Source organism: Dendrobates tinctorius, unplaced genomic scaffold, assembly GCF_039654945.1.
Source record: "Dendrobates tinctorius isolate UK_male_01 unplaced genomic scaffold, ASM3965494v1 ptg000016l, whole genome shotgun sequence".
In the NCBI taxonomy this organism is placed as follows: Eukaryota; Metazoa; Chordata; class Amphibia; order Anura; family Dendrobatidae; genus Dendrobates; species Dendrobates tinctorius.
Window position 1 is genome coordinate 50895408 of NW_027361684.1, and position 14967 is coordinate 50910374.

General features: G+C 39.5%; 1 protein-coding gene and 1 long non-coding RNA gene across 3 annotated transcripts in view; one reads left to right on the plus strand and one right to left on the minus strand.

The window, feature by feature from the left end:
* Positions 1 to 14967, plus strand: part of LOC141080555 (uncharacterized) — a 385270-nt gene that overhangs the window by 180910 nt on the left and 189393 nt on the right. The window lies entirely within an intron of this gene.
* The window catches only part of PHEX (phosphate regulating endopeptidase X-linked), a 365396-nt gene that overhangs the window by 37205 nt on the left and 313224 nt on the right, over positions 1 to 14967 (minus strand). The window contains exon 13 of the mRNA XM_073565833.1: positions 11535 to 11612. Within this exon, the coding sequence (XP_073421934.1) occupies positions 11535 to 11612 (78 nt within the window). The remainder of the gene's footprint in view (positions 1 to 11534; positions 11613 to 14967) is intronic.

The window sequence follows — 14967 nt, forward strand, 5'->3', positions numbered from 1 at the left end:
ACCTCATGACCCAATATCAACATGGGTTTACAAGGGACCGTTCCTGTCAGACTAATCTGATAAGCTTTTATGAAGAGGTAAGTTCTGGACTGGACCAAGGGAATGCAGTGGAAGTGGTGTACATGGACTTTTCAAAAGCTTTTGATACGGTTCCACACAAAAGGTTGATACATAAAATGAGAACAATGGGGATAGGGGAAAATATGTGTAGGTGGGTTAAGAGCTGGCTCAGGGATAGGAAACAAAGGGTGGTTATTAATGGAGCACACTCGGACTGGGTCACGGTTAGCAGTGGGGTACCACAGGGGTCAGTTTTGGGCCCGCTTCTTTTTAACATATTTATTAATGACCTTGTAGGGGGCATAGAGAGTAGAATTTCAATATTTGCAGATGACACTAAACTCTGCAGGGTAATCAATAGAGAGGAGGACAATTTTATATTACAGGAGGATTTATGTAAACTAGAAGCTTGGGCTGATAAATGGCAAATGAGCTTTAATGGGGATAAATGTAAGGTCAAGCACTTGGGAAGAACGAACAAGATGTATAATTATGTGCTTAATTGTAAAACACTGGGCAAAACAGTCACTGAAAAAGACCTGGGTGTATGGGTGGACGACAAACTCACATTTAGCGGCCAGTGTCAGGCAGCTGCTGCAAAGGCAAATAAAATAATGGGATGCATTAAAAGAGGCATAGATGCTCATGAGGAGAACATAATTTTACCTCTATATAAGTGACTAGTGCGACCACACTTAGAATACTGTGTACAGTTCTGGTCTCCGGTGTATAAGAAAGACATAGCTGAACTGGAGCGGGTGCAGAGAAGAGCGACCAAGGTTATTAGGGAACTAGGGGGTCTGCAATACCAAGACAGGTTATTACATTTGGGGTTATTTAGTTTGGAGAATCGAAGGCTTAGGGGTTATCTTATTACAATGTATAAATATATGCGGGGACAATACCAAGAGCTTTCTAATGATCTTTTTACTCTTAGACCTGTGACGGGGACAAGGGGGCATCCTCTACGTCTGGAGGAAAGAAGGTTTAAGCATACTCACAGACGCGGATTCTTTACTGTAAGAGCAGTGAGACTATGGAACTCTCTGCCATATGATGTTGTAATGAGTGATTCCCTACTAAAATTTAAGAAGGGACTGGATGCCTTTCTTGAAAAGTATAATATTACAGGGTATATACACTAGTTTCCTTAATATTGCATTGATCCAGGGAGCTAGTCTGATTGCCGTTTGTGGAGTCAGGAAGGAATTTTTTTCCCCAATGTGAAGCTTACTGTTTGCCACATGGGTTTTTTTGCCTTCCTCTGGATCAAAATGTTAGGGCAAGTTAGGATAGGATATGGGTTGAACTAGATGGACTTAAAGTCTCCCTTCAACCTTAATAACTATGTTACTATGTTACCACAAACTTAAGAGGTCCATATTCCTGGAACTATTTGGGGGCAGCTAGAATAAAATAAGAGCAATAACTGTCCACCTCTAATTTTGCATTATATCTTCTTTGAAGGGAACTGGTCATCTAAAAAATGCAATTAACCTGGAGATATGGTGTTAATCAGCAGGTTAATATCATTGCAACACTGTGTGGACTCTGCTTTGACAGCCCTGCTGTCTGGAGGAAATTAACTTTTTCCCCCCGGCATGATTTCAGTCACTGCTCTCAGCGGTGACTGTAACCACACTCCCAGAACTGTTTAACATCATCATGCACATCAGATAAAGCCCCCCTTACATACCCCTTGCATATCTTAAGGCCTGTGTGCTTTTACAAACCTTTTTACTCTGTAAAATAGAGAAATAGACTACACTACTTCACACAGATTCTTACTGAAAATATGTCTTTTTTTTTACTATGAGGTTCCAAACGGTGACATATGCTGTGGCATATATTATATATATCATATATAATATATATATATATTATATATATTATAATATAGTGGCATATATTTATGTCTTCCAGTAAACCCCCCTAAGATATATCTTCATCAGACAGCTCAAGCGTGTGAAGTGTAAATGTACATAAAAATTTACATTCGGTTCTGTATATACAATTTTGCATAGCTTTTGCACTGTGGTAAAAAGAAGCCACTAAACTGTTAGTGTGTGACCACATGCAACATATAAAATAATGCTGCAGTGTCCAGTGAAAAATCATGGGATTGAGATAAACCTATAAATTGGAAATGATATCTCTGCAATAAAAAAGTACACGATGATTTAAAGAAAACCAAAACTAAGTGCCAAAAAATAACTACAGAATAGAAAGTGTAGCTATAGTCAGGTATAATACAACAAATAAGAATTGCCCTCTCCTCTGGCTGGAATACCAAGAATCTTGCTGAATCATTAACCTCCGAAGCATGTAGTACAATACAAATCAGAAGAATATTTGTTCTTCTCGAACTTTAGTTAGCTTCATTGATAAAAATGAAATGAAATATTAACCCCTTCATGACCGAAGCTTTTTTTCGGTTTTGCGTTTTCGTTTTTCGCTCCCCTTCTTCCCAGAGCCATAACTTTTTCATTTTTCTGTCAGTATAGCCATATGAGGGCTTGTTTCTTGCGAGACGAGTTGTAGCTTTGAATGACACCATTGGTTTTACCATGTCATGTACTAGGAAATGGGAAAAAAATTCCAAGTGCGGTGAAATTGCAAAAAAAAGTGCAATCCCACACTTGTTTTCGTTTTGGCTTTTTTGCTAGGTTCACTAAATACTAAAACTGACCTTCCATTATGATTATCCAGGTCATTTTGAGTTCATTGACACCAAACATGTCTAGGTTCTTCTTTTATCTAAGTGGTGAAAAAAAATTCCAAACTTTGCTAAAAAAAAAAAATTGCGCCATTTTCAGAGACTTGTAGCGTCTCCATTTTCGTGATCTCAGGTCAGGTGAGGGCGTATTTTATGTGCACCGAGTTGACGTTTTTAGTGATACCATTTTGGTGCAGATACGATCTTTTGATCGTCCATTATTGCATTTTAATGCAATGTTGCGGCGACCAAAAAAACCTTAATTCTGGCATTTTGAATTATTTTCTCGCTACGCCACTTAGCTATTGGGTTATTCCTTTTTTTATTGATAGATCGGGAGATTCTGAATGCGGCGATACCTAATATGTGTATGTATGATTTTTTTATTGTTTTATTTTGAATGGGGCGAAAGGGGGGTGATTTAAACTTTTATATTTTTTTATTTTTTTATATTTTTAAATACTTTTTTTTTCCTTTGCCATGCTTCATAGGAGACTAGAAGCTGACACAATTTAATCGGCTCTGCTACATAGAGGCGATGAGCAGATCGCCTCTATGTAGCAGAATTACTGACTTGCTATGAGCGTCAACCACTGGGTGGCGCTCATAGCAATTTGGCACTGACAACCATAGAGGCCTCCAGGAGACCTTGGGTTGGCATGCTGACGCACCGGTGGCCCGCGATCACGTGACGGGGGTCACCGGTGAGTGCATTTCCGGCCTAATGGCCGGAAGCGCCATTTTAATGTCGCTGTCTGCATTTGACAGCGGCATTTAACTAGTTAATAGCCGCAGGGGATCGCAATTCCACCCGTCACTATTGTGGACACATGTCAGCTGTTCAAAACAGCTGACATGTTCTGGAAAAGATGTGGGCTCACCGTCAGAGCCCACCTCAAAGGGGGGGGGGATACCAACATCGGCGTACTATTACGCTCAATGTCGGTAAGAGGTTAAGTTCATCTGACTCATTATGAATTACATATCTGGTTTATCTTCAAGTGTTCGGTGTACATTAAAGTGTAAAAAAAAACGCTATTAACCTGCAGATATGGGGTTAATCTGCAGGTTAACAGCGTCATGAACCTGCCCAGCGCTCGCACTACAGGGAGGAAATTAACTTCATTTCTCACAGCAGCATTCGGGTTTCAATCACGGGGTGGTGGCGGTGCAGCTTCAGTCACCGCTTTATGTATAGAGAGTGATGGCTGTAACTTCCTCCGGTACTGACTGACAGCTCGCTCAGCATTCAGGCCAGATGTCATTTAGTTCTGGGGGCGGGGTTAGAGCCATTGCTCACTGTGCACAGAGCGATGACTGAACCCGCACCAGCGCCCCTATGACTGACACCTGAAAGCTGCAAGGAGGAATAAAGTTAATTTTATCCAGGACGGGGGTGCTCTAAGTTCCGGCACCAGGCAGGTTCAGAATGCTATAAACCTGCAAATTAACCCCCTACCTGCAGGTTACTAGTGTTTTTTCACGTGATAGGTTCCCTTTAAGTGTCATTTATGTTTGATTCTCAGAAGATGGAGTGCTTAAGTCTTTTATTAGATCTGGTTTATTGGCTCAGTGCTGAGCTAAGGATTTTTTTAGCTGTACTCTTGATAATATATAGAAGGGGGCCATTTCAGGTATAAGAGCATTGGCATCATTCATCTTTTTAATCTTGACATAAGTAATAGTCAAACAGAGAACATCTAACACATGCTAGAATCATCAAAAATGCCATAAGATACATGCATTACAAAACTCAACGTCCACACATGCACTATAGGTTTTAAAAGGCTATATTTTATATAAAGTTTCTCTCCTATACTACTATACTTATATGAAATCATATAAGAATATACATTAATGTGTTTTAAATGATTTGCCAGTTTTATGTCAATAAAGGGTAATCATTACAATGTAATGCAATTTTCTAATACATCTTATTTTGTATTTCACATTCTCAAAGTTTTCTATATTTCTTCATGAACAGAACATGTTTGCAACCTGTGAATATTTTTAAGGATTGACAGCAAGCTGAGGTATTGAAAATGATGAAAATCTGATAGGCAAATTATTGCAAGATGCGCTAAGATGAGCTGTCAAAAGGCGAATAACTGACCGTTCACAATTATTGGCCATATAAACTGACCGTCATCACCCAACAAATGAGCAAAGTGACAGAAAAGTCATCATTATTGGCAGAACATCACCCCAAGTGACTGGCTAAATAAGGCTGCATGAATGCTAAAAGAGCCATGTGAAGAAGCCTGGGTAATATAGAAGCACAAAGACCAAATCAGAGATATTTATCTTGAACAGTAATGCTTTTTTGGGGAAAATAGAGCTATAATTCAGCAAACAATGTAGTGTTGAAGAATGTATTTTCTGGTAGATTCAAATAAAATAAGACAGAGAAAAACTCTGTATGGCTGTTGTAAGAAAGCAGGAGGTAAGGTCCTGAATGGCAGGTATGTATCACTGAAGTGGCTGACCTCAGTCATGTAAGTCAGGAGAGATTTGCACCAGTAGCAATAGGTTCTTGTGTAGGTTTTACTTTGGATTTTGGTCAGGAATTAAGGATCGACCAAAAGAGCCTGGATTGGAAAGATCATTCCCATACTCCAGTCTGAATATTACAGGCCTAATAAAATGCAGCTGGACTAACTCAGGGAGGAATAGTTGTGTTAGGCTATGTGCGCATGTTACGGATTTGCTTGTGGAAATTTCTGCGTGGCTTCTGCCTCTCTTGGCAGGAAATGCAGTTGAAATTCTGCACGTTTTTGATGCGGATTTTCATGCGGTTTTTCATGCGGATTTGTATGCGTTTTTTTAAGTTAAATAAAGATATATTATTAAAAAAAAAAGAATTGTGATGTCATTTCCCTGTTCAACCTCTTCTTTTTCATTCTCCATTGAAGACCATAATATCATTACATACCATATTCAAATATAATATTTACACACAAAAAACAAATATAAGTGAATATATTGTACAGTTCTGGCAAAAATTAAGAGACCACTGCACAGTTTTATAAAAATCAGCTTCTCTACATGTTTGACAACCTCTACATTCCAGTGTCAGTTGAATTCCAACCAGAGTACACCTCATTCTACTTGTGTTTCTGATTAGGTGATCACCTGAACCAAATCTTATTTAACGAAGGAAAGTATAAAAATCTCTGCTGTGGTGGTGTTCACAATCCTCTTGCGATAGGACAAGCTGGATGGCAAAACAAGTGCTAGTAATATCCCAAAAGTAATAGGAATGGAAAAATAACTTTTAACAATGCCAAAGGAGTTGAAAAGAAAAGTCTTGAGTGAGGAAAAGAAGGGCTCAATTCTGGCTTTACTAGCAGAGGGATACAATGAGCATCATGTTGCCTCCATCCTTAAAATTTCTAAGACGGCAGTCCACTACAGCAAGGTCAAGCAAGTAGATATTGGAGACAACAAAGCTACAGAATGGCAGAGGGTGAAAATGACTCTCCACTGATCGGGATGACAGTCATCTTATTTGAATGTCACTCAGCAACTGCAGGATGACATCAAGTGACCTACAAAAGGAATGGAAAATGGCAGCTGGGGTGAAGTGCATGGCAAGAACAGTGTGTAACAGGCTCCTAGAGGCAGGGCTCAAGTCATGTAAAGCTAGAAAAAAGCCTTTCATCAAAGAGAAGCAAAGGAGAGCCAGGCTGAAGCTTGCCAAAGACCATAAGGATTGTACCATAGAGGACTGGAGTAAGATAATCTTCATTGATGAGTCTAATTTTCAACTTTGCTCAACACCTGGTTGTCTAATGATTAGACGGAGACCTGGAAAGGCGTACAAGCCACAGTGTCTTTCACCCACTGTGAAATTTGGTGGAGGATTGGTGATGATCTAGGGATGCTTCAGCAAGGCTGGAGTTGTGCAGGTTAATCTTTGCGAAGGACATATGAATCAAGCCGCATACAAGGTTATCCTGGAAAAACAGTTGATTCCTTCTGATCAGGCAATGTTCCCCAACTTTGAGGACTGTTTTTTTTCCAGCAGGACAATGCACCATGCCACACAGCTAGGTCAATCAATGTGTGGATGAAGGACCACCACATCAAATCCCTGTCATGGCCAGCCCATTCTCCAGACCTGAACCCCATTGAAAACCTCTAGAATGTAATCAAGAGGAAGATGGATAGTCACAAGCCATCAAACAAAAAAGAATTGCTTACATTTTTGTACCAGGAGTGGCATAAAGTGACCCAAAAGCAGTGTAAAAGACTGGTGGAAAGCATGCTAAGACGCATGAAAGCTGTGACTAAAAATCATGGTTATTCCACAAAATATTGATCTCTGAACTCTTCCTGAGATAAAACATTAGTATTGTTGTTTCTAAATGATTATGAACTTGTTTTCTTAGCATTATTTGAGATGTGCAAGCACTGCATTTTTTTTGTTATTTTGACCATTTCTCATTTTCTGAAAAGAAATACAAAATTTATTGCTTGGAAATTCGAAGACATGTTGTCAGTAGTTTATAGAATAAAAGAGCAATTTACATTTTACTTAAAAATATACCTATAAAGAGAAAAATCAGACAAACTGAAAATTTTGCAGTGGTCTCTAATTTTTGCCAGAGCTGTATTTGGTATCACCACATTCAGAATTGCCCAATCAATATATATATATATATATATATATATATATATATATATATATATATACTGTATATGTAATACCAAGCCCGAGGTTTAGTAATGAACAGGTGTCAGCCAGATATCCTCATTAATAAAACTGTACATAAAGCATTAAATAAAGACACAAACACATGAAATCTGTGTGAATCGCAATATGTTTATTTTTCAAAAAAATTTTAAAAAATTGCGTGGGTTCCCATGTAATTTTAATAATTTTCGGTTGATGTGACAGCTCTACCTGGCCTCCAGCAATACTCTGACAGTAGGTAATCCCTCCCGCAGAGCCAGAATAAAGTCCTTTATTTGAAATAATCACACAGACTGCATTATTGAATCTTAATTTACCATACTTACTGAATGCCTAATCCCCGACTCCCTCGTTTCCTCCAACAAAAATAAAATAAACCAACATATAATACTCCCTGTCCGATGTAGTCCATAATACCGAGTGTCCCACGGCGATCTCGCATATAGAACAGTCAGAGAGTTCACTAAAGTTCATCAACTGTGGTGCTCACACTTATGGCACTGCCGCTGTGTCAGAACTTTCCCACGCAGCAGTGTCGCAAGTGAGAGCACCAGAGCTGATCAGCTGATACACTACGGGAGTGATTAGCGCCTGTCAGTGTATCGCCGGCGGCCGGGTAGAGCAGTCACATCTCCCAATGTGGGAGACGAGGGCATTAAGGATTTGGTGTGAGGTGAGTATAATGCGTTTTCATTTTTTGTGACTATGTATGTAATTTTTCCATCAGCGGCACCTGCTGTCACTGTTATTAGTGACAGCAGACATAGCCTGATGGGAGCAGTAGTCTCATCGGCCCACGCCTGCCTTTTTACCGCAGGTCACCGCTGCAGGTCACACTCAGCTGAGGGATCATGCTGACATCTGCCAGCATGATCCCGTAGTGCCGTGACCAACAGTACTGGTAGTAGCATTACCGCACACAACCGCACACAGCCACAGACACCCTCACACACACACAGACACACACAGACACCCGCACACTTATTCTCCGCCCTCACATAGTCTCCACCCACACATATTCTCCAATCACTCACATATTCTCCACCCACACACTCTTCCTCCTTCTGACATAATTTCCTTTCTGCAGCATTTTTGGCACGCAACTCTGCAGCAAATCCCCAAACCTTTTTACACCTGTGGTTTTGCTGCGCATTTGACTGACTCAATGGAAGTCAATGGGTGCAGAAACACTGCAGATCCGCAAAAGAATTGACATGCTGCGGAAAATAAAACGCTGCAAATAAGGACGGAAATTTCAGTAGCATCTGCACAGCAATTCAGGAATGCCATTGACTAACATTGCTTTAATAATCCATTTCCGATTTATAGCATTTCAGCGTGGAAAAAATGCTGCGGAAACGCAACAAATCTGCAACGTGTGCACATAGCCTTAAGGGTCGAGAAAGACGGAGCTGGTGGACTGTCAGTGTTCAAGCTACTACCAGAGAGCTGAAACCCCAACGTTGTATATGAAAAAAGAGACATATTGTTGTATAGTCAGTAGTGTTGAGCGATACCTTCTGATATCGGGAAATATCGGATCGGATTGGATCGGACCGATACCCCAAAAATATCGGATATCGCCGATTCCGATACCAGAAACCAATGCAAGTCAATGGGGCACAAATATCGGAATGAAAAAAAAACCTTACTTTCCTTGTAGGTTAATTCTACATGATGGAAAACAACTAAGAATAATGTAGAATGTATTGGGGGAGGTGGAGGAGACATTAAAGGCATAGAGGTTTAGCCCAATCAAATGGAATAGCAGGAATTAATTTTTTTTTTAAGACGTTCGGAGTTACAAAGATATTGACTATGTTAAACGGGTTGTCCGGGTTTTTCACATAATCTCAGTGCATATCTGGGCTGCAGAATGCTGACAATAAGTAATGTACCTTCTGTGGCTAGTCTGCACGGTTTCCAAGATATCATCTCTTGCTTCTAAGATAAACGTCCGGGGGGGGTGTTCTGGCATTGAAATGAGAACTGGTCGTTTCCTCCTCCCTCACTAGTTTCACTTTCCATAGCTCACTGTTCAGCGTGTGTCTGGGGGAGGAGCAGCTGGGTGGTCTGCTCGCAGCCAATCACAGCCATGCCATTAGTTAACATGCCTAACATGCATAAACTTCCGATTCCGGTATTCGATATTCTAAAAGTATCGGAACTCAGTATCGGAACTCCGAAACAGCGAATATCAGCCGATACCCGATATTGCAGTATTAGAATGCTCAACACTAATAGTCAGGCTTCCAATAGACATCCATATTTGCTTTATTTTGATCCCTTACAACTTGAAGGCTAACTGGCACAACCAATGCTAATAAAAACTTCTGAGATATAAATGACTTGTGCCCTGAAAACAACGTCATTGCCTTGCACTATGCCTATAACAATATAGGAACAGCTAAAGAAATTTAGTAATTACACAGCCAGTCCTAATTTATTGAAACACATTAAACAGTAAATGCACAGCTTGGCATATTACAACACTGTACCTTTTATTTAGCCCTGTTATGTAAAGGTGGCATTGTAAAACTCCGTAAATACAAACATTAAATGCTCTCCTGACTTTCATTTCTCTGCAATTAAAGTAACTTAAAACATAATCCATTTAAATTTTCAGTTAAGTAAAACTGAGATAATATATTATTTTACCTCGTCTGGAAAATACTTTAATGACTTTCAATATATTCAACAATTATAATGCTTAATTAATCTCCATTTTCTCCATATGAAATTCTTAATTGCTTTAGCGATGAAAAAATGTATACCCCCATGAATAATAAAAAGAATGAATCCATAAAATTCTACAAATAAAATACATTATATGATTCTGAATGCTGGAAAATGTCAGTTATAATAAAATATTACATTTGTGGATGCTGGGTAGGAGAGCTTATCAACTATAATAGAAATTTGTCTGGAGGAACACAGTGAAAGGGAAACTGTCATGTCCCCAAACACTAATAACCAGTAGATATGGGGTTAATTTGCAGATCAATAGTATTTTAAAGCTGTGCGGCTGCGGTACTGAAAGTGCAGATACCGCAAGGAAATTAACTTTATTTCTCTCAGCAGCCTCCGGCTTTCAGTCATAGAGGCACAGCCGGAACATCTTCAGTTACAGCTTAGTAAACACTGTGCGCTGGCTGTATCTATGCCCGGCACTGTCTGACAGTCGTTCTTGCACGGATACACTGCAGAGAAAGCTGTCAGTCAGTTCTGGGGAGTAGTTACAGCCTGCATACATTGTGTGCAAAGCAGTGACTGAAGACTCTTTAGCCACGCCTCCACGACTGAAAGCCAAAGACTGCCAGGAGGAATAAAGATAATTTGCTTGTAGTAACTGTGCTTTCAGTACAGTGGCCACACAATTTTAGAATGCTGATAACCTTCAGGATCACCCCATATGTGTAGATTAAAAATGTTTGGAGACATGACAGCTTCCCTTTAAAATACGACAGTGAAACCTGTAGCTCCCTGCCATCTGCACCTGGCAGGAGGTTCCTTGTTTTTTGCTTGGTCCTCCATTTAAAACTGCACCATAGTGAAAGACTGAACCACCCGTTGGTGGTGGCTCCAGATAACTTTTCCTATAGTTTCCTATACATACATACACATCTTGAAATGTGTTTAAATTAATTTTTCCATAACATTGAAAAATAATCATTTACATTTTCTTAAAATATGCAGTTGTGATGTTATATATTTATGGCATATCTGCAGGATATCAATGGGCTATGCCATAATTGTTTGGATCCCAGAACAATTCAAAGGACAAGCATGACATTTCCCATTTTTTTCTTGATATGATGGCCACATTCTTCCAATTTGATGTCCCAGCAGTAGGTCTCTATGGATAAGATATTTATGACATATCTTATAGAAAGATTGTGCCTGTCTATTGTAGAAATATCCCTTTAATATGTTTGTTTGTCAAAATAAAATTGAAACAATTGTGTCTTTTATCACCATAAATCAAACTAGGAAAAGCCAGACAAGCTGTGTAAAGACTGTAGAAAATGATTTAAGAACTTCTGACATCAGCATTTCACTTACTGTTTTAATGTCTTCATTAATGTAAGTTTCATTTAATAGAAACCCCGGATATCCAACTTTTGCCATTACAGCTTTTGCCTGTAAAATAAAGTTACAAAAATACTGTTAACCATAAGAAAATGATTTGTTATACTGAGGACAAGATCAATAAAAGAGGAAAGTCAAAATCAATATAATGTTATAAATAGGTACATTCAGCACCGTCATTAACAAAGAAACAGATAATAGCTGCTGGGACATTACCGCTGATGGTGTGACGTTAGACTGTGACACCTTCACTGTACAAAGGCAGAGGTGGAGGTAATAACACAAAGTGGACGACTAGCCATAGGCCCGAATAGAAGAGCTTCAAGTCTGAGGAGTTTTCAATAAAAATGTAAAATGTATTTCTAACATCTTTATCCAATTCCCAATTGTGTGATTTTCCATTAACCCCTTCCCAATTGGACGATTTTCCATTTTTGCTCTTTTGCTTTTTCCTCCCCTTCTTCCTAAAGCCATAAAAATTTAAGTTTCTTATCAACATAGCCATACTGGGGCTTTATTTTTGTGGGCCGAATATTAGTTGTGAAGGACACCATCCATTTTGACCACGCAATGTACTAGATAAGGGAAAAAAAACTATAGTGTGGCAAAATTGTGTAAAATACAGTACTCACAATTTTTGCAATTTTTTTTTGTTTGTTTTTATGGCACTCATTGTGTGGCTGTATGATTCTCCAGGTCAGTACAATTACATCAATATGAAACTTGCATTGTTTTTTTTTGTTTGGTTTTTTTAAAGGGTGGAAAAAATTCTGAAATTACTAAATGCATTTTTGCTTGTGTTCCATTTTCGGAGACAGATAATGTTTCATTTTTCAGTTAACAGTGCTGTATGAGGGCCAGTTGTTTTCATTGATACCAGTTTGGGGTAGATTCGATGTCTTGATCGCTGACTTTTGCATGTTTTGCAGTGTTGTGGCAGCCTAAAAAATTGCAATTCTGGGGTTTTGATTTATTTTCTCCTTACGGTGTTTACCAGTCGGGTTGATTCATTTTAGGTTTTGATAGATCAGACTTTTGTGGACCCGGCTATAACACATATGTGTATCTTTTAATGCTTTTATTTCTTTATTTTTAATGTGGAAAAATATAAGGGAATTAAAATTGTATTTATTTTTTTCATGTCATAACATTTTACTTACTTCTGCTGTTATTTTTTATGCGTCCGATTGCTTTTACTATAAAAACGTATTGCTGCGTAAAGCAAAAATAAAGTCTCCTATAAAGGCCAGCTACCTAGGTGAACACATTTTTATTGGCTTGATAAAGGCCCTTCATGGCCAAAAAGTCACATGATTTTGCTCTTGTGTGTACACTGGTATCAATAAAGCTTTTGTGAGGGAGGATTTTCAGTGTCTTGGATTTTGGATGGCTATATGCTTCCAAATATCGGAAGTAAATTTCAGACCCAGTCCAGCACTGACTATAATGATTTTGATGCAGAAATACTGACTAATATCCTCGTAGGGTTTTTGTTTATCCCCTTTCTGACATCCGACGTACTATCCCGTCCATGGGACCTGGGCCCCTATGCCCATGGACGGGATAGTACGTCTACCGCGATCAGCGGCGCCCACGTGGTGAGCGCCGCTGATCGCGGCCGGGTGTCAGCTGATTATCACAGCTGACACCAGGCACAATGTGTCAGGGGCGGTCATGGACCGCCCCCGACACGTTAACCCCTTGCACACCACGATCAAACATGATCCCGGTGTACCGGGGGTTAAAGGGAAGCATCGGCAGGAAGGGGGCTCCCTCCGTGCTTCCCTGAGCCCCCCCACCGCAGTGCAATGTGCAGCGCTGCTGCGGGGGGCTCCTTTCCTGCAGGCCCCCGAATCCAAGATGGCGACGGGGGCCTTCGGGGGCCTGCAGGAAGCTGGCTTCCTCAGTGCCTGCAAAGCGCAGGCATGAGGAAGTCTGCTTCAATGCGTGTGACAGATCGCTGATCTGTCACAGTGATGTGACAGATCAGCGATCTGTAACAGGACTGTGATGTCCCACCTGGGAATATTTAATAAAGTTAAAAAAAAAAAAAGTGTTAAAATAAATTTTAAAAAATCGCCAAATAAATTAGAAGACCAAAAAAAATATTCCCCAAATAAATCCTTTTTTGGAAATAAAAAAAACAAAAAAACAATAAAAGTACACATATTAGGTATCGCCGCGTCCGTAACGACCTGCCCTATAAAACTATCCCATTAGTTAACCCCTTTAGCAAACCCCTTAAAAAATAAAAATAAAAAACGAAGCAAAAAATAATGATTTATTATCATACCGCCAAACAAAAAGTGTAATAACGCGCGATCAAAAAGACGCATATAAATATCCATGGTACCGCTGAAAATGCCATCTTGTCCCGCAAAAAACGAGCCACCACACAGCATCATCAGCGAAAAAATAAAAAAGTTATAGCTCGCAGAATAAAGCGATGCAAAAATAATTATTTTTTATATAAAATAGTTTTCATTGCATAAAACCGACAAAACATAAAAAAAGACCTAAATGAGGTATCGCTGTAACCATACTGACCCGAAGAATAAAAGTGCTTTATCAATTTTACCGCACGCGGAACGGTGTAAATGTACCCCCCCAAAAGAAATTCATGAAACGCTGGCTTTTGTTCATTCTGCGTCCCAAAAATCGGAATAAAAAGCGATCAAAAAATGTCACGTGCCCGAAAATGGTACCAATAAAAACGTCAACTCGTCCCACAAAAAATACGACCTCACATGACTCGGTGGGTCAAAATACGGAAAAATTATAGCTCTCAATATGTGGTGATGCAAAAACTATTTTTACAAAAAAAAGCGTCTTTTAGCGTGCGACAGCTGCCAAATATAAAAACCGCCATAAATAGTAAATCAAACCCCCCGTTATCACCCACTTAGTTAGGGAAAAATAATAAAACAAAAAAAATGTATTTATTTCCATTTTTCCGTTAGGGTTAGGGTTAGGGCTAGGGTTAGGGTTAGGGCTAGGGTTAGGGCTAGGGTTAGGGCTGAGATTAGGGTTAGGGGTGTGTTGGGGTTAGGGTTGGAGTTAGAATTGGGGGTTTCCACTGTTTGGGCACATCAGGGGCTCTCCAAATGCAACATGGCGTCTGATCTCAATTCCAGCCAATTCTGAGTTGAAAAAGTCAAATGGTGCTCCTTCCCTTCCAAGCTCTGCCATGCGCCCAAACAGTGTTTTACCCCCCACATGTAGGGTATCAGCCTACTCAGGTCAAATTGAAAAGCAATTTTTGGGGTCCAATTTCTCCTGTTACCCTTAGGAAAATAAAAAATTTGGGGCAAAAATATCATTTTTGTGGAAAAAAATGATTTTTTTATTTTCACGTCCGAGCGTTATAAACTTCTGTCAAGCCTTTGGGGGTTCAAAGTGCTCACCT